Source organism: Rana temporaria, chromosome 12, assembly GCF_905171775.1.
Source record: "Rana temporaria chromosome 12, aRanTem1.1, whole genome shotgun sequence".
In the NCBI taxonomy this organism is placed as follows: domain Eukaryota; kingdom Metazoa; phylum Chordata; class Amphibia; order Anura; family Ranidae; genus Rana; species Rana temporaria.
In genome coordinates this window covers 7,120,288-7,140,528 of record NC_053500.1, presented here as the reverse complement: position 1 = coordinate 7,140,528, position 20,241 = coordinate 7,120,288, and the positions used below count along the sequence as shown (strand labels likewise).

At 49.3% G+C, this 20,241-nt stretch overlaps 1 protein-coding gene across 2 annotated transcripts in view; it reads right to left on the bottom strand.

Annotated features, from left to right (window-relative positions):
* DOK5 (docking protein 5) overlaps positions 1-20,241 on the bottom strand; it is a 129,027-nt gene that overhangs the window by 18,011 nt on the left and 90,775 nt on the right. The window contains exons 5-6 of one of the 2 annotated variants that reach the window (XM_040330164.1): positions 18,516-18,705; positions 12,228-12,363 (exon numbers count right to left, since the gene is read on the bottom strand). In XM_040330164.1, coding sequence (XP_040186098.1) covers positions 12,228-12,363; positions 18,516-18,705 — 326 coding nt within the window. The remainder of the gene's footprint in view (positions 1-12,227; positions 12,364-18,515; positions 18,706-20,241) is intronic. The other variant, XM_040330165.1, reaches the window with a different exon arrangement.

Genomic DNA, 20,241 nt, shown 5'->3' with positions numbered 1-20,241 from the left:
GGGGAACACTACTGGGGGAACACTACAGGGGGAACACTACTGGGGGAACACTACTGGGGGAACACTACTGGGGGAACACTACAGGGGAAACACTACAGGGGGAACACTACAGGGGGAACACTACAGAGGGAACACTACAGGGGAACACTACAGAGGGAACACTACTGGGGGAACACTACAAGGGGAACACTACAGAGGGAACACTACTGGGAGAACACTACAGGGGGAACACTACTGGGGGAAACACTACAGGGGGAGCACTACAGGGGGAGCACTACTGGGAGAACACTACAGGGGGAACACTACAGGGGGAACACTACAGGGGAAACACTACAGGGGAAACACTACTGGGGGAAACACTACAGGGGAAACACTACTGGGGGAAACACTACAGGGGGAACACTACAGGGGGAACACTACAGGGGAAACACTACTGGGGGAGCACTACAGGGGGAACACTACAGGGGGAGCACTACAGGGGGAGCACTACAGGGGGAGCACTACAGGGGGAGCACTACTGGGAGAACACTACAGGGGGAACACTACAGGGGGAACACTACAGGGGGAACACTACAGGGGGAACACTACAGGGGAAACACTACAGGGGGAACACTACAGGGGAAACACTACAGGGGGAACACTACAAGGGGAACACTACAGGGGGAACACTACAGGGGAAACACTACAGGGGAAACACTACTGGGAGAACACTACAGGGGGAACACTACAGGGGGAACACTACAGGGGGAACACTACAGGGGGAACACTACAGGGGGAACACTACAGGGGGAACACTACAGGGGGAACACTACATGGGAAACACTACAAGGGGAAACACTACAGGGGGAACACTACAGGGGGAACACTACAGGGGAAACACTACTGGGGGAAACACTACAGGGGGAACACTACAGGGGGAACACTACAGGGGAAACACTACTGGGGGAAACACTACAGGGGGAACACTACTGGGGGAACACTACAGGGGGAACACTACAGGGGGAACACTACAGGGGGAACACTACAGGGGGAACACTACAGGGGGAACACTACAGGGGGAACACTACAGGGGGGACACTACAGGGGGAAACACTACAGGGGGAAACACTACAGGGGGAAACACTACAGGGGGAAACACTACAGGGGGAAACACTACAGGGGGAACACTACTGGGGGAACACTACAGGGGGGACACTACAGGGGGAAACACTACAGGGGAAACACTACAGGGGGAAACACTACAGGGGGAACACTACAGGGGGAACACTACTGGGGGAACACTACAGGAGGGAACACTACAGGGGGAAACACTACAGGGGAAACACTACAGGGGGAACACTACAGGGGGAAACACTACAGGGGAAACACTACAGGGGGAACACTACTGGGGGAAACACTACTGGGGGAAACACTACAGGGGGAACACTACAGGGGGAACACTACTGGGGGAGCACTACAGGGGGAACACTACAGGGGGAACACTACTGGGGGAACACTACTGGGGGAACACTACTGGGGGAAACACTACAGGGGGAACACTACAGGGGGAACACTACAGGGGGAACACTACAGGGGGAACACTACAGGGGGAACACTACTGGGGGAAACACTACTGGGGGAACACTACTGGGGGAACACTACTGGGGGAAACACTACAGGGGGAACACTACTGGAGGAAACACTACAGGGGGAACACTACTGGAGGAAACACTACAGGGGGAACACTACTGGAGGAAACACTACAGGGGGAACACTGCTACCTTACATGATGAGAAGGGTGTCTGGGTTACCCCAGATTAGAAACCCCTCCCAAAGCATATAGCCGGCAACTCAATTGCTTCTTTGTATAAACTCTTTATTGGTGCACAAAAAAGCTGCCTGAATTTTGGATAAAATGAGAATCAAGATTTTTTTGCTCAGAATAAAGATCACGATTCTTGCAGCAGAACATCATATTTCACATTATACAACAAAATTGGGCAAACATTATTGTTTAGGGTTTTTTTTTAAATTCATTAAAGTGTATTTTATTTTTTGGGGGTTCTGAGTCATTTTCTAGCACTAAATGTTGATTTTAACTTGTAAGCAGCAAGAGCCATAAAAAGGTTTAAGCCCTAAAGCGGAGTTCGACCCGTTTTTTTTTTTTTTTTTTTTAGTTCATTAAAAGTCAGCAGCTACAAAAGGTGTAGCTGCTGACTTTTAATAAACAGACACTCATCTGTCCCACGGTCCAGCGATGCGGCTGCCCGGAAGCCTCACTCCTCCCTGCGGCGCCGTCATAGCAACTACCGGCAACCGGCCGTGACAGCTTACGGCTTCACGGCCGGGTGTGCACTGCGCCTTGTGCGAGTCTCGCTGCGCTCTGCTATTGGCCGGTTAATACTCTGGAGCTCCTGCTGGATTTTGTTTCCAATCCCCTTGGGGAGGCTTCCATCTGTGGATGGACATTTTACGGTTACACAACTTATCACATCTTTTTATATGGACTATAAACTGGACTTATGAATAAACGGTTGTGGAACAAATCATTTCAGTTTCCATTATTTCTTATGGGGAAATTTGCTTTGATATACAAGTACTTTGGATTGCAAGCATGTTTCTGGAACGAATTATACTCGCAATCCAAGGTTTTACTGTATCAGATTTTTAAGGTCACGGGTGTACAACAGCATACAGTCTTGTGAGGACCATGTTTGCCCACATGGGTATGCACTAGGGTTGCCACCTGTCCGGGATTCCCCCGGACTGTTTGGAATCATGCGTCCGGGGGTTTCAGACTGCCTGAAACCGGGACACATTATTTAGACCGGACTACGGCTTCCCAGCAGGGTTGCTGGCTGCAGTTGTCTAAGCTGAGAGGGTCTGTTGCTCTTTCACACTGCCTAGAGCTAACATTAACAAACCCCCCCGCCCCCCCAAACACACACAGACAGGAGAGGAGAGAGGGCTCAATCTGCACCTCTTACATCAGAGTTCCCCTTTACACCAGAGGCCACAGTGTTTCCCCTTACATTAGACTCCTCTCCGTACATAAGAGTTCCCCTGAAATTAGGGTTCCCAGAGCATCCCTTATGTTAGAGTCCCCAGAATTCTCCCTTACATCAAAGTCTGCCGAGTCCCCCCCTTACAGTGAAAGGGAACTCTGCGAGTTCAGATGTAAAGAAGGGAACTCTGCGGACCCAGACGTAAAGGGGGGAACTCTGCGGACCCAGACGTAAAGGGGGGAACTCTGCAGACCCAGACGTAAGGGGGGGAACTCTGCGGACCCAGACGTAAAGGGGGGAACTCTGCGGACCCAGACGTAAAGGGGGGAACTCTGCGCATCCAGACGTAAAGGGGGGAACTCTGCGCATCCAGACGTAAAGGGGGGAACTCTGCGCAACCAGATGTAAAGGGGGGAACTCTGCGCATCCAGATATAAAGGGGGGAACTCTGCGCATCCAGATGTAAAGGGGGGAACTCTGCGCTTCCATATGTAAAGGGGGGAACTCTGCGCTTCCAGATGTAAAGGGGGAACTCTGCAGACCCAGATGTAAAGGGGGGAACTCTGCGCATCCAGATGTAAAGGGGGGAACTCTGCGCATCCAGATGTAAAGGGGGGAACGCTGTGGACCCAGATGTAAAGGGGGAACTCTGCCCATTGGATAGAACTGCCCCAATTCCTAACCTGGGAACAGTTGTCACTGGGACAGGAAATGAGGTCTACATGGATTTTGGATGTTCTCTCAGGCCTCGTACACACGACAGAGTTTCTCGGCAGAATTCACCGAGAAACTCGGTCAAAACCCGGATTCTGCCGAGAAACTCTGTCGTCTGTACAGTTTTGGCTCGATGGAGCCGCCGAGGAACTCGACGAGAAAATAGAGAACATGTTCTCTATTTTCTCGTTGTCCTCGTTGTTCTATGGGAGAAGGCGGCCCGCCGAGCTCCTCGGCGGCTTCATCCCAAAACTCGACGAGGAACTCGACGTGCCAAGCACGTCGAGTTCCTCTGTCGTGTGTACGGGGCCTCATAGTCATGAAGGTTTTCTCTCGGTGCTCTGGTTTCCTCCCATAACACAAACACATACTGGCAGGTGATTTGACTTGCCACAACACTGAACCAAATAGGTACGGGTGCTTTAGAAACTGGTGCAGAGAAATGAGCTCCTTGGGGGGCAGAGGCTGACACAAATGGATCAATTGATCTGTGAAGCTCTGCGGTCAGTGAGCTCAGTTCAGTAGAATGCGCGTGTTATCTCCCACAACGATTGCTATTTTCAGCTCTCATCGATCACAACAGCATGGCGAATTAAGATCATCTTGATGCATTAAAACAGCAGAATTCATTATACCACGCACGTTAAGTACTGCTTCAAGTGGTATTGTAAGTGACCAATAAAGTGAATAGAAGGCAAAAACTAAAACTAAAAACTAAAAAAAAATGAGCGGTCGTGCGACCCAAACAAAATTTAGGTCCTTTTTTTCTCCCCAACAAATAGAGCTTTCTTACGGTGGTATTTACGTTTTTTTTTTTTTTTTTAGTTAAAAACAAAAATAATATTTTTTAGTTTTTGCTATAATAAACATGCCCAAATAAAAAAATAAATAAAAAAAAAACATATTTCTTCATCAGTTTAGGCCGATATGTATTCTTCTACATCTTTATGGTAAAAAAAAAAAAAAAATCGCAATAAGCGTACAGTATATTCATTGGTTTGCGCAAAAGTTATAGAGGCCCAGATTCAAGAAGCACTTGCGCCCGCGCAACCATAGGTTACGCAGCGCAAGTGCTTACTTGCTCCGGTGTAACGAGTGCTCCTGATTCAGGAACCTCGTTACACCGACTGCAGGCTAAAATCTGTGCGGCATAAGGCTCTTATGCCTCGCAGATTTTAGGCTGCATTCTTGCGGGGGCCGCTAGGGGGCGCTCCCATTGTGTATCAGCGTGTAGTATGCAAATTGCATACTACCACTGATTCACAAGCTTGCGCGGGCCCCGCGCAAGCCAGGTACGGAGTTTCTGTACGGCTACTTTTAGCGCAAGGCTGCCCCTTCTAATAATAGGGGCAGCCAATGCTAAAGTATAGCCGGCCTTCCCGCGCCGTGAAATTTGAATTTCACGGCATTTGCGTAAGTGAAACGTGAATGGCGCTGGACGCCATTCACGTTCACTTAGAAGCAAATGACGTCCTTGCGACGTCATTTGGCGCAATGCACGTCGGGAAAGTTTCCCGACGGAGCATGCGCTGTACGCTCGGCGCGGGAGCGTGCCTAATTTAAATGATTCCCGCCCCCGGCGGGATCATTTAACTTGCGCGCGCTTACGCCGGGCAAATTTGCCGGCGCGCCCTCGCAATTCACGGAGCTACTCCTCCGTGAATCGAGGGCAGCGCAAATATCGCGCAATTCTACTTGAATCTGGGCCAGAGTCTAGAAAATGGGGCATAGATTTACGGCATTTTTATTATTGTAGTGCCCTGCTCCTGTTGAACAGGCACTGCTGTAAATTTAGAGGGGGCCGAGTCGTTAATTGGCTCAGACAAGTGTAATTATGGGCAATTTAGCCTCTGTTCCAGCCATGGCTGTGCTGGGGAGTAACTACCATTGTTTGCCTGGGGGTGTTGTTACCCTGTCAGGCCAAGGGTGGCAGCAGCTGTGTCAAGGTATATTGGGTGTCCCCCCTCGGCAGCAAGACAGTGGTAGTGTTCATTCCACTGTGGGTGGGGTGAAACATATGAGGGGGCAAGGCCTAGGAGGAGCCAATGCTGGGGCCATTCTTGATCTTGGTGGACTTGAGTGAGGGGTGTTTCTGCTTCAGTATGCCAGCACCCAGATCAAAGTGGATCACCAGAGCATTACCATCGGCGCTTGGTGCAGCACTCTTAATTTATGCGGTTGTAGTGATTGTAGGGTGTAGGGTAGCGCTACCACCTAATCCGTAAATCCTATGCAGAATGCAGGTTAAAATCTCTCTCAGGATTTGACCGCTGTCTGTATCTCCAGGAATAAGTAAGGGATGTCCCACCAAGTGTCCCCAATTGTGAAAACTCTTGTTCTAGCGGCAATTTTTCAAATGTTAGATTGTCCCTCGCTTTTGGCTTTGGGAGCAGCGGTCAGCTCAGTTGGACCTCAAAAAGTAGTAAAAATCTGACACAGTTTAGAACTTATTCTGGCTCCATGGACCAGAAACATAATTGCACCTACATGCTCCGGTTGGTCAACTTGCAAAGTATGAGGCCCCGTACACACGACCGAGTTTCTCGGCAGAATTCAGCCAGAAACTCGATCGGAGCTGGATTCTGCCGAGAAACTCGGTCGTGTGTACACTTTTCACCGAGGAAGCCGACGAGGAACTCGTCGTGCCAAATAGAGAACATGTTCTCTATTTCCTCGTTGTTCAATGAGGAAAGTTGGCCCGCCGAGATCCTCGGCGGCTTCAACACAGAACTCGACAAGGAACTCGATGTGTTTGGCACGTCGAGTTCCTCGGACGTGTGTACGGGGCCTGAGAGTTCAGGGGAGTGAGAAAAAAGTTTTACGGTATACTTTTCAAGATTACTCCGAAGCCAAGCTGTCAAGTTCACTTATGTAAAGTATAAAGAGATGAACTAGTCAACTCCTTATTTCTGCACCCCCAACAGAGCAGGGATGCCAATTATTTCATCCCTTACCCAACGCTACGCCATGAAGCTGGCCAACGGGAAGATCTCGCCATCGTTCCGAGACTTCTGAAGGTTAGCCGAGCCGCATATTACAAGTCCTACCCGCGACTTATAAATTAGCCTTGTAGATAACCCGAGTCATTTAGCCAAGAACGGCTTCCTCTGATTAGGAAATTCTAGTTTTTAATTAATTTCACTTTTCAAAAGGGAATGTGTAATTAATTCCTTGCGTCGGAAATTGAGACTTCACCATACGTCGCTTCCCGAGCGAGGCGCTATGTGCGATATGCTTCACTTCAACTTTATTATAAATATATCATTATTATTCCCCCATTAAAGGGAAAATAGGCAGAGATTACGCGGCAGGAAAAATTCTCTTTGAATATCTCATTTCCATCTCTTATCGGGAATGGAAGCTTCTGTGCTAATGGGGTGGTCTTGGCAGAGCTATCAGGAATAGAGGCGAGCGAGCTTCGTAATATCTGCACAGGCCAACCATTTACCAGTCTGCTGACTGTGAAATTAAAGCCGAGGGAGAGATTCTTTCCTGCTGGGCTCCCCAACATATTATCAGCCCTTCTGGCCGACATAACCATAGAAAGCCTTCCCTGGGAAATTATAAATCAAACCTGGATTTGCTAGAGACACCGGAAAATAGAAGATACACACTATGAAAATGGGTGTCAATAACTTGGTGACATGGGCGTCCGCTCCATAGGGCAAGGGGGGGGCAATTGACCCCCCCCTGGAAAATCGAGAAGGTGTTGAGTTTTGCGGCCACGGGCTGTCTGAGCGGTCCCGGGCCGGATGTCACACAGGCACAGCGAGCAGAGTGAATTTGCCTCCTCCCCAGGGAACCTGCTGTGCCTGTGCAGCGCTAATGGCTGATCTGAGGTACTGAATGGGATGGGCTAGGGGGGTCTGTCTGTGCTGAAGGGGGGTTTGTGCTGAATGGTGGTCCATCTGTATTGAAGGGGGTATGTGCTGAAGGGGGGGTTCATCTGTGCTGAAGGGGGGGGTCTGTGCATAAAGGGGGTCCATCTGTGCTGAAGGGGGGTCTGTGATGAATGGAGGGATCTGTGCGGAATGGGGGGGGGGTCTGTGCAGAAGGGGGGTCCATCTGTGCTGAATGGAGGGGTTTGTGCAGAATGGGGGGTCTGTGCTTAAGGGGGGTCCATCTGTGCTGAATGGAGGGGTCTGTGCTGAAGGGGGGTCTTTACATTCTCTAGGCTATATTTATATGGGCATGGAGTGAAGCTGAATTATCTCAAGAGCTATTTCACACTGCCAGCTGGCCGTATTATCGGTAAAGTGCAGAGAAACATCTCCAAAGCATCATGTTTCCCCCTCCGTGTGACTATAGGGATGGTGTTCTTAGGGTCATAGTCAGCATTTTTCTTCCTCCAAACACAGCGAGCCAAAGAGCTCAATTTTGGTCTCCTCTGACCACAGAACTTTCTCCCAATCCTTCTCTGAATTATTTAGATGTTCATTGGCAAACTTCAGATGGGTTTGTACATGTGTCTTATGAAGTAGAGGACCTTGCGGGCGCTGCAGGATTCCAATCCATGCTCAACAACTCGAATCCCATCCGACCCGCGGCAAACTCCCCCCCCCCCCCCCCCCTCCCCCGTTCTTCACTGTGGCGCTGTCATTGATCGTGTGTTCCCTGTTATAGGGAAACACGATCAATGACGTCACACGTCCAGCCCCGCCCCCCTACAGTTAGAAACACATATGAGGTCACACTTAACCCCTTCAGCACCCCCTAGTGGTTAACTCCCAAACTGCAATTGTCCGATGTGTCCGCCATAATGTCGCAGTCACGGAAAAAATCGCTGATCGCCGCCATTAGTAGTAAAAAAAAAACTATTAATAAAAATGCCATAAAACTATCCCCTATTTTGTAAATGCTATAAATTTTGCACAAACCAACCGATAAACGCTTATTGCGATTTTTTTTTACCAAAAATAGGCAGAAGAATACGTATCGGCCTAAACTGAGAATTTTTTTTTTTATATATATCTTTTTGGGGGATATTTATTATAGCAAAAATAAAAAATAAATTGATTGTTTTTCAAAATTGTTGCTCTATTTTTGTTTATAGCGCAAAAAATAAAAACCGCAGGGGTGATCAAATACCACCAAAAGAAAGCTCTATTTGTGGGGAAAAAAGGACATCAATTTTGTTTGGGAGCCACGTCGCACGACCGCGCAATTGTGAGTTAAAGCGACGCAGTGCCGAATCGCAAAACCTGGCCGGTCCTTTAGCTGCCTAAAGGTCCGGGTCTTAAGTGGTTAAACCAGGGGTCTTCAAACTACGGCCCTCCAGTTGTTCAGGAGCTACAATTCCCATCACGGCCAGTCATGTCTGTGAATGTCAGTGTGTTACGAAGCCTCATGGGATGTGTAGTTCTACAACAGCTGGAGGGCCGTAGTTTGGGGATCCCAAGGAAACGGATGAAGATTTTTTTTTTCAATTGGGATATTTATTATTGCAGAAATGAAACAATATTGTTATTTTTCAAAATTGTCGCTTTTTTTTTGTTTATAGCGCAAAAAATAAAAACCGCAGAGGTGATCAAATACCACCAAAAGAAAGCTCTATTTGTGGGGAAAAAATGACGTCAGTTTTGTTTGGGAGCCACGTCGCACGACCGCGCAATTGTCAGTTAAAACGATGCAGCGCCATATCGCAAAAAAATGGGCAGGTCATTAAGGGGGTAAATCCCTCCGGGGCGGAAGTGCTTAACGGCGCGCGGTCGGTAGTTTATCAGGCCCAATATGATATCGGTAGACGCCTGACGAGCTCCGTGTATTTATGTCATGATAGATGTTCAATCAGAATCCTCCGCCGGCTGCTGGGAATACGGCTGGATGGAGAAGACGCCGCAGTCGGAGCCGGAGGAAGAATTCTTCGAGGTGCACCTGCATGATGAATGCACTGATGGATGGTAATTAAGGGGCCCGTAATGAAAAATAAAATCTTAATTAGTAGAGTACATCGCTAGGAGACGGCGCTGTCAGATGGTGGAAATACTGGCTGTCCAGACAAGACGGGGGGGGGGGGACAAAAAAAACGATTTGTCTGCGTTATATAACAGAGTGGATCTATTTAGCTAATTAAGGAGTGTATGAAGTGCACTGCCTGAGTAAACACTCTCATCTCCGGAACAGGAAATAATTTTTCTCGTGTTTCCACTGTATGACGTTTCACATAAGAGCTTTTCCCAATATCCCGAGGTACAAATGTGTGCTCCGAAGTGATAGGCGCAGTCTGAGGCCGGGGCTGATCACCATATGGGGGGGCAATTTCCTTTATATTAGGTAAAAACTTCTCACCAAATCCTTTTGTATGATCAGCTACCACTCATTTTTCTGAGTAAGGATAGATTAGAGCCCCTGTTGGGTATTCATTTTTTAGCCTGACAGCGTCCATCAAATGCAGCCTCACTGTGCCCATCAATAAATGCAGCCTCACTGTGCACATCAATTGCAGCCTTAGAGGGGGAGATTCAGAAAGAGATACGCCGTCGTATCTCTGAGATACGACGGTCGGAACTATGCGACTGATTCATAGAATCAGGTTACGCATAGATCTCCCTTAGATCCGACAGGTGTAAGTGACTTACACCGTCGGATCTTAGGCTGCAATCTCCCGCCAGCCGCTAGGTGGCCCTTCCATTTGTATACGCGACGAATATGCAAATGAGGAGATCCGCCGATTCAGAAACGAACGAACGCTCGACGCTTTTTTTTTACGTCGTTTGCGTTCGGCTTTTTCCGGCGGATAGTTACCCCTGCTATATGTGGCGTATCCTATGTTAAGTATGGCCTTCGTTCCCGCGCCGAGTTTTGAATTTTTACGTCGTTTGCGTAAGTCGGTCGCGAATACGGATGGACGCAATTTACGTTCACGACGAAACCAATGACGTCCTAGCGAAGTCATTGGGAGCAATGCATGCCGGGAAAATTCGCGGACGGCGCATGCGCAGTTAAAGCGGATGTGCCATGGGAACAAAATATTAAAAGTCAGCAGCTACAAATACTGCAGCTGCTGACTTTTAATATTAGGACACTTACCTGTCCTGGAGTCCAGCGCCGATCGCAGCAGAGCACGAGCGATCGCTCGTCACTCTGCTGCTCCCCCGCCATCCACGCTGAGGGAACCAGGAAGTGAAGCGCTGCGGCTTCACTGCCCGGTTCCCTACGGCGCATGCGCGAGTCGCGCTGCGCCCGCCGATTGGCTCACACGCTGTGTGCTGGGAGCCGAGTGTTCCCAGCACACAACGGGCGACAGACGGGATGTGACGGAATGCCCGTCTTTCGCCCGTATCGTGTGGCCGGAAGTGGGTGCAAATACCTGTCTTTAGACAGGTGTCTGCACCCCCCTCCCCCCTGAAAGGTGTCAAAAGTGACACCGGAGGGGGGGAGGGTTCCGATCAGCGGGACTCCACTTTAGGGTGGAGGACCGCTTTAAATCGGCACGGGGAATTTGAATTCCGCCGGGGGGATTTACGATCCGCCGGCGCAAGTTTCGAGGTAAGTGCTTTCTGAATACTGCACTAGCCTCTCAAACTTGCGCCGGCGGATCGTAAATCAGATAGATTACACGGATCTAAAGATCCGCTAATCTATCTGAATCTACCCCACAGTGTCCATCAAATGCAACCTCACTGTGCTCATCAAATGAAGCCTCACTGTGCCCGTCAAATGCAGCCTCACTGTGCCCATCAAATGCAGCCTCACTGTGCCCGTCAAATGCAGCCTCATTGTGCCCGTCAATTTGCAGCCTCACTGTGCCCCTCAATTTCAGACTCACCGTTGCCTGGATCACAGACAGCAGGCATCACCCACTGTGTCACAGGCTTTGATCTGAATATTTTGGCGCCCCATCTTTCTCTCCCTGTTCCAGCGGCGGTTGTAACAAAGTCCTAGACTGTGATAGATGGCCCACTCTCCAATGCTGGGAAATGTAATCAGTGTGCCGCCTATCACAGTCTAGGTGGCGGAATTTTTGTTACACCGGACGCTGGAAAAGGAAGAGGGAGAGGAGGACGGGCGTGGCGGGATATTCAGATCAAAGCTCTGTGACACAGCAGCAGGGCCGGCCCTACCATGGGACCTGATGGTACCATTGTACCAGGCAGCACTTTCAGGGGGGCAGGAAATTTCCTGCCTGCACTCCATCCCATTTCGCCAGCTCCACTCTCCACTCCACTGTGGGGCTAATTGCCGCCCGACCGCTCCTCCCGTTCCACTCTCCACTCCACTGTGGGGCTAATTGCCGCCCATGGCTCTGCCATGATTAAGCACTGATCCAGTGTGAAACGCGTAGGCGGTTTTCCCCATTTTTGATGCCTTTTGTAGTGCATTTTATCATTGATTTTACAACAAAGACAACTCAAGAGTTTTTTTGTCCATCTTTCCGAAGTTTCCACTACTGTAAACCGATAGCTGTCAGTGTCTGCGCCCCTGACTTAAGGGCAATGTCCCTTGTACACCGGCTTAGTATGACAGCCAGGTCGCTGGAAAAGGGTCCCCAGGTACAGATTTGTAGAAAAATGCACGCAGCACACGTACCATTGAATTCTTGACGGTCTGCAGTAGCCTCTCGTGCTGTTCCGCGATCGCCAGCGCTGCAGAGTGAACTTTGTGATAGATGGCTTCACCTTCTCTGGTTTGGAAGATAAAGAGGCCCTCCCCCGTGTCGCACATCCTGCCAACAGACAAACACAAAAAGAAAAACACAACACATGATGAGACTAGATTGTGGCTCCAGCCAAATACATTAGTCTTTCCGCATGTTCCGCCGCAATCGCTGCGCCTCCATCCCAACCTGTGCAAACAGCGGACCGATAAGAACATTACCGGCCTCACATGTCTGTATGGAGACACTGCTGCACACCATTGGCTGGAGTCACAAAGCGCCGTTCCAGATACTCCATTTAAACATCACTAAACCCAAAAAACAGAAACATAATGTGCTGCAGCTTCCCAGCTGGCCGTATTCCTTTTATGTTTTTTTTTTAACGGTTAGGAACATTTTCAGCGGGTACAGAATATGTCTGTGGAGGCTGAAAGAAATCAAATGTCCCAGTCACATCCTGTGAGATGAACTGGAAGCATAAAAATAATCCTGTCTTCCTTCAGTAAACTACTAATCCCATCATTCTCAATATCAGGGGGTCTCCAAACTTCCCAAAGGGGCCAGTTTACTGTTCTTCCGACTTTAGATGGGCGGAGTGTGGGCAGTGGGAGGAGGAATAGTGCTCCGTCATTGGTGTCCGTGCGAGGAATAGTGCCTCATTATTGGGTCTGATGGAAGGAATAGTGTCTAGTATCAGTGAGACTTATAATGCCCCATCATTGGTGTCCGTGAGAGGAATAGTGGCCCATCATTGGTGTTGACAAAAGAAATAGTGCTTCATATCAGTGGGAGGAATAGTGCCTCATTATTTCTCTTGGTGGAAGGAATAGTGTCTCGTATCAGTGAGAGTTATAATGCCCCATCATTGGTTTCAATGGAAGGAATAGTGCCCCATCATTGGTGCTGGTGGAAGGAATAGTGTCTCATATCAGTGGGAGGAATAGTGCCTCATTATTTCTCTTGGTGGAAGGAATAGTGCCCCATCATTGGTGCTGGTGGAAGGAATAGTGTCTCATATCAGTGAGAGTTATAATGCCCCATCATTGGTGTCCGTGAGAGTAATAGAGCCCCATCATTGATGTTGACAAAAAGAATAGTGCTTCATATCAGTGGGAGGAATAGTGCCCCGTAATTGGTGTTGGTGGAAGGAATAGTGCCTCATATCAGCGAGAGGAATAATGCTCCATCATAGGTGTCAGTGAGAGGAATAATGCCCCATCATTGGTTTCAATGGGAGGAATAGTGGCCCATCATTGGTGTTGATGGAAGGAATAGTGCCTCCTATGAGTGAGAGTTATAATGCCCCATCATTGGTGTCAGTGAAAGGAATAGTGCCCCATCATTGGTGCTCGTGAAAGGAATAGTGCCCCATTATTGGTGTTGACAAAAGGAATAGTGCTTCATATCAGTGGAAGGAATAGTACCACATCATTGGTTTCAATGGGAGGAATAGTGGACCATTATTGGAGTTGGTGGAAGGAATAGTGCCTCCTATGAGTGAGAGGAATAGTGCCCCATCACTGGTGTCAGTGAGAGCAATAATTCCCCATTATTGGTGTCAGTGGGAGGAATAGTGCCCCATCATTGGTGTCAGTGGGAGGAATAGTGTCCCATCATTGGTGTCAGTGGGAGGAATAGTGCCCCATCACTGGTGTCAGTGAGAGGAATAGTGCCCCATCACTGGTGTCAGTGGAAGGAATAGTGCCCCATCACTGGTGTCAGTGGAAGGAATAGTGCCTCCTTTGAGTGAGAGGAATAGTGCCCCATCATTGGGGCACCCACTGTGCCCATTATGAGGGGTTCCCACCATCCCTGTGCCGAGTTTACGGGTCTGTACACCCGCTGTGCCCATTATGAGGAGTTCCCACCATCCCTGTGCCGAGTTTACCGATGTGGCTAAAAACCGCTCGGTTGTTATCCCGGGATATCCCCCCTCCCGCTGCTCTGACCGGGCCTCCTGTTCCACCGGGAGACCCGTTCCACGATCCGGAACTTCCGGCGTCTAGCTTCTTTCCAGTCTCCTGAACGTAAACACGAAAGCGACGTCACTTCCGGTTTACTCGGCTGCCAATGGCGCCGAATAAAAAAAAAAAAATATATATATAGTATTTAGAATCGTCGTGTTGGGCGATCTGAAAACTTTGAAGTGCAAAGGAGGGATTTGGGGTCTTTTAGACCTCCGGTCTCTCCATAAAGAGGACCTGTCACCACCTATTACTGTCACAACAAGGGATGTTTACATCTCGCCAGAGCCAGAGCAATAATTCTAGCACTAGACCTCCTCTGTAACTCTAACCTGGCAACCGAAAAAAAAAAATGTAAGTGTCGCCTATGGAGATTTTTCGGTACCATAGTTTGTCGCCATTCCACGAGTACGTGCAATTATAAAGCGTGACGTGTTTGGTATCTATTTACTCGGCGTAACATCAACTTTTTACTAGACGTGTGCACAACAAACATTTTCGTATTTTTTGTAGCAACATGAAAGCTTTGGTCGGCCGAATTTCGAAAATCGGATCACAAAAAAAAAAAAACAACGAACTTTCTGATTCGAAATTCGACCGTGTATGGCCTGCGTTAGTCATGAAAGGGTGTTACATTTAAAAGATTTGGGAACACCCTAAAGTAGGCGGGAACAAGGTGAGGGAATGACCTCCAGGAGACCTCACCACTGAGATATAAGAACTGCTTGATGTCCACCAGAATTTGGGCTTTGGTGCCCCAACATAACACATCCTGACCATCTTATCCTTTACAATGAAAGACTATGGTGCATGTCCGAGGCCCCGTACACACGGCCGAGGAACTCGACGTGCCAAACACGTCGAGTTCCTCGGTGAGTTCAGGGATGAAGCTGCCGAGGAGCTCGGCGGGACGCCTTCTCCCATAGAACAACGAGAAAATAGAGAACATGTTCTCTATTTTCTCGACGAGTTCCTTGGCGGCTCCATCGGGCCAAAAGTGTACAGACGTCAGAGTTTCTCGGCAGAATCCGGGTTTGACCGAGTTTCTCGGTGAATTCTGCCGAGAAACTCTGTCGTGTGTACGAGGCCTGAGTCTACAGGGATTGTTTGGACTTCCAGCAAGCCTCGCTGACAAACACCACAGGCAGTACTAATGTAAAGCCGAGGGAGACGGCTCTGCCCTGGGTACAAAGTCATTCAGATGTCTGCACTCAATGCACAACATTCCATTCAAACACACAGAAGAGAGACAATCCGACCCGCAGCCCCAATCAGACACACCTGTCTGCACACACTATACACAACCTCACAACTTACCTGCCTGTCCACCAATACAGGAAGTGATGTCATTTCTGATCACCTGCAAATCATCCTCTGATGTCAGGACTGGGGTTGGATTGGGAAGGTATTATTGTTTTTTTTTGAGGGTTTTTCCTTGAAGAATGAATTGTCTTTAGATGTCTTTTTAGATCTGTGAGCAGTGGCGGTTGGTGCTCAAAATTTTTGGGGGGGCGCAAACGGAAAAAAAAAATTGCAGCCTCACTGTGCCCATCAATTGCAGCCACTGTGCCATCAATTGTCACCACTGTGCCATGCCATCAAACGCAGCCACTGTGCCATCAATTGTCACCACTGTGCCATGCCATCAAACGCAGCCACTGTGCCATCAATTCGCACCACTGTGCCATGCCATCAAATGCAGCCACTGTGCCATCAATTGTCACCACTGTGCCATGCCATCAAACGCAGCCACTGTGCCATCAATTGTCACCACTGTGCCATGCCATCAAACGCAGCCACTGTGCCATCAATTCGCACCACTGTGCCATGCCATCAAATGCAGTCACTATGCCATGCCATCAAACGCAGCCACTGTGCCATCAATTGTCACCACTGTGCCATGCCATTAAACGCAGCCACTATGCCATGCCATCAAGCGCAGCCACTGTGCCATGCCATCAAACACAGCCACTGTGCCATCAATTGTCGCCACTGTGCCAATTGTCACCACTGTGCCCTTTAATTGTCGCCACTGTGCCCATTGTCGCCACTGTGCCCATTGATGTCACTGTGCCCTTTAATTGTTGCCACTGTGCCCATTCATGCCACTGTGCCAATTGTCCCCACTGTGCCTATTGTCGCCACTGTGCCCATTGATGTCACTGTGCCCTTTAATTGTCGCCACTGCACCCATTCATGCCGCTGTGCCAATTGTCCCCATTGATGTCACTGTGCCCTTCTTCGTCGCTGTGCCCTGTAAAATGCCCCTTCCCCCCCGCCCGGCTCTTACCTTTACTGGAGTCAGCCATCCACGTCCTCGACCCTCGATGTCTTTTCCCGCCCTCAATGACGCTTCAGCCAATCAGGTTACCAGTAGCCAGAACCGGCCAACCTGATTGGCTGAGACGCCTGTCAGTCTTATCCAAGGAACGCACCCCCCCCCCCCGTGCGTTCCGAGGATAAGTTTCCGGGGACCCGAGGGCTGTACTCGGAAAGCCGTTGGCTCTGATAGGCACTTCCGTACCGCCAACCAGCTGCCGTTATTCAGATGGTTGGCGCTCAATGTCCGGCCATCAGGTTTACTATAGAACTAAAGGCAACATTTTTTTATTTTTTTTAGAGTAAGTGAGATTTTTCTTCACTTCCTTTCTCATAGTAACAGCAGCAAGTGAGAAAAAAATCCCTATAAAACAAGGAACGTGTGTCCTCATTGGAAAATGTCTTCTCTGTTCCTGTTTTGGTGACAACTCAGAATCTAGTATTTCCTTTCACTCTCGGTGATAACGGAGAACAGAACAATTAGTGACGGTGATTGTCCCCTAACGGGGGGCCACTGACAGCAATAAAAAATCCCTCTCTGCTTTATCCAAATCGGTCTTGCACTGTGTGTGTAGAATTGGGTGTTTGGGATTGTACGATACTTTTTATTTGTATTTTTTTTTATTTTTATGTAACTATGTGTGTGTTTTTATGGTGTACATTAGATTGTCAGCTCCTTGGAGGACAGGGATTGCTGTGACCAGCCTATATACTCAGTAAAATGTTGTGTATTTGCTGGTGCAGCTGGGATTCAAGGAGGTGAGATCACCTCCTTATACCGACAAATTCCCAGAACAACCCGAAGATCAGAAATCAGTTGCGATGTTGGCACAGCGGGTGTACAGACCCGGGAACTCAGCACAGGGATGGTGGGAACCCCTCATAATGGGCACAGCGGGTGTACAGACCCGGGAACTCAGCACAGGGATGGTGGGAACCCCTCATAATGGGCACAGCGGGTGTACAGACCCGGGAACTCAGCACAGGGATGGTGGGAACCCCTCATAATGGGCACAGCGGGTGTACAGACCCGGGAACTCAGCACAGGGATGGTGGGAACCCCTTATAATGGGGCACAGCAGGTGTAGAGACCCGGGAACTCAGCACAGGGATGGTGGGAACTCCTCATAATGGGCACAGCGGGTGTACAGACCTGGGAACTCAGCACAGGGATGCCGGGAACCCTTCATAATGGGCACAGCGGGTGTACAGACCTGAGAACTCAGCACAGGGATGGTGGGAACTCCTCATAATGGGCACAGCGGGTGTACAGACCTGGGAACTCATCACAGGGATGGTGGGAACCCCTCATAATGGGCACAGCAGGTGTACAGACCTGAGAACTCAGCACAGGGATGCCGGGAACCCTTCATAATGGGCACAGCAGGTGTACAGACCCGGGAACTCAGCACAGGGATGGTGGGAACCCCTCATAATGGGCACAGCGGGTGTACAGACCTGGGGAACTCGGCACAGGGATGGTGGGAACTCCTCATAATTTGCACAGAAGGTGTACAGACCTGAGAACTCAGCACAGGGATGGTGGGAACCCCTCATAATGGGCACAGCGGGTGTACAGACCTGGGGAACTCAGCACAGGGATGGTGGGAACCCCTCATAATGGGCACAGCGGGTGTACAGACCCGGGAACTCAGCACAGGGATGGTGGGAACCCCTCATAATGGGCACAGCAGGTGTACAGACCTATAGCCTGACCACAGGACTAGTCTACATCGGCCTTTATAATGATCTGCACACATAATCTTGGGCTTCCAATGAGAATGTTTTCTTGTAGGTAGAGAGAGGGCTCGGGGGGGGTGCCGCCCTTCTTTGCGGAGGTGTAATGCGTAACATTCTAGGAACCTTCTTCCAGTCGGGTTTCAGCTGTGAATCTGCCATTTCTAATTTCTAGTTCTCTAATGCTTGGTCTGCACCCACCTGCCAGCTTCAAAGGTGAACCAGGCTGGGTCTCGCCCGTACCTCCGCAGGGAGCTTAGCGGCCAAGACACCAGCTTGAGCCTCGGATTTTGTACGTCCCACAGGCAGATGTTCTCGCAGGTGATCTGCAGCGTGCATTCCCCGTGGACATCTAAATTGGGAGACGGCATCAAATACACATTGAATCTCTCTGGGAGAAAAAAAGATGATTAGTCTGCAATCTGCGTAGGAGATCCGTCACACAAACACGTCATCATCATCATCATCATCATCAATACAGTTCAGAAACTGAGACATTTTATTTAAAAACTCTTCAGTAGTCCTTCTGATATGTATGAATGTTTTACAAAGATTTGGCACGTCAGTTAAACTCCAGTAAAACAGCTAGCTACACAGATAAAATACACAATATTACCAAAAGTATTGGGACGCCTGCCTTTACACACACATGAACTTTCATGGCATCCCAGTCTTAGGCCTAGATTCGGGTACAGCCGATCTACGTTGCGCGGGCGTAGCGTACCGTATTTAGGCTATGCCGCCGCAACTTAGAGAGGCAAGTGCTGTATTCACAAAGCACTTGCCTCCTAAGTTACGGCGGCGTAGCGTAAATGGGCCGGCGTAAGCGCGCGCATTTCAAAGTAGGCTGTAGGGGGCGTGTTGTATTTAAATGAGGCTTGACCCCATGTAGATGCATGGCCGAACGAAAGGCGCATGCGCGCACATGCTCAGTATCACGTCGTATTTACGCCCAAAATATGTCGGCTCAATGCCTGTGATGTGAAAGTAATTTACGCACAGCCCTATTCACGTACGACTCACGTAAACGACGTAAAAAGATAGGCCTGTTGCGACGTCCATACCTTGCATGGGATGCGCCACCTAGGGAGCAACTTTATCTTTACGCTGGCGTATCTCTAACGTAAACGGCGTAACTAATTGCGACGGGCGCACGTATGTTCGTGAATCGGCGTATCTAGTCATTTGCATATTCTATGCCGAACTCAACGGAAGCGCCACCTAGCGGCCAGCGTAAATATTGCACCCTAAGATACGACGGCGTAGGAGACTTGCGCCGCTCGGAATCTTAGCCTAATTTAAGCGTATCTGGTTTCCAGAATACGCTTAAATTTAGGACGTTGTAGATTCAGAGTTACTGATATGCCGGCGTAAAGCTACCTGAATCTGGCTATTAGTCCGTAGGGTTCAATATTGAGTTGGCTCCGCCCTTTGCAGCTATAACAGCTCCATCTCTTCTGGGAAGGCCGTCCACAAGGTTTAGGAGTCCGGCATTCCTGTCTATGGATGCAAATGCTGGACTCGGGTGCGCGCCCACAAGGTAACCCTCTTGGGAAAGCGCTTTTCGGAGGGGGTTATCTGAGGCGGGGAGGAGCCGAGGGACCCCAGAAGACGAGGTTCGGGGCCACTCTGTGCAAAACAAGCTGCACAGTGGAGGTAAGTATGACATGTTTGTTATTTAAAAAAAAAAAATTTTGAAACTTTATGCCTCGTACACACGGACTTGTGTAGCCTCCATCGGACATTTTTGCACGGTCAAAAGTCAGACCGTGTGTACGAAGCATTACAATCACTTCAACCCGATAGAACACCTTTGGAATGAATTAGAGCGGAGACGGCGAGCCAGGTCTTCCCGTCCAACATCAGTGCCCTGACCTCACAAATGCTCTTCTGGAAGAACGGTCAAACATTCCCATAGACACACTCC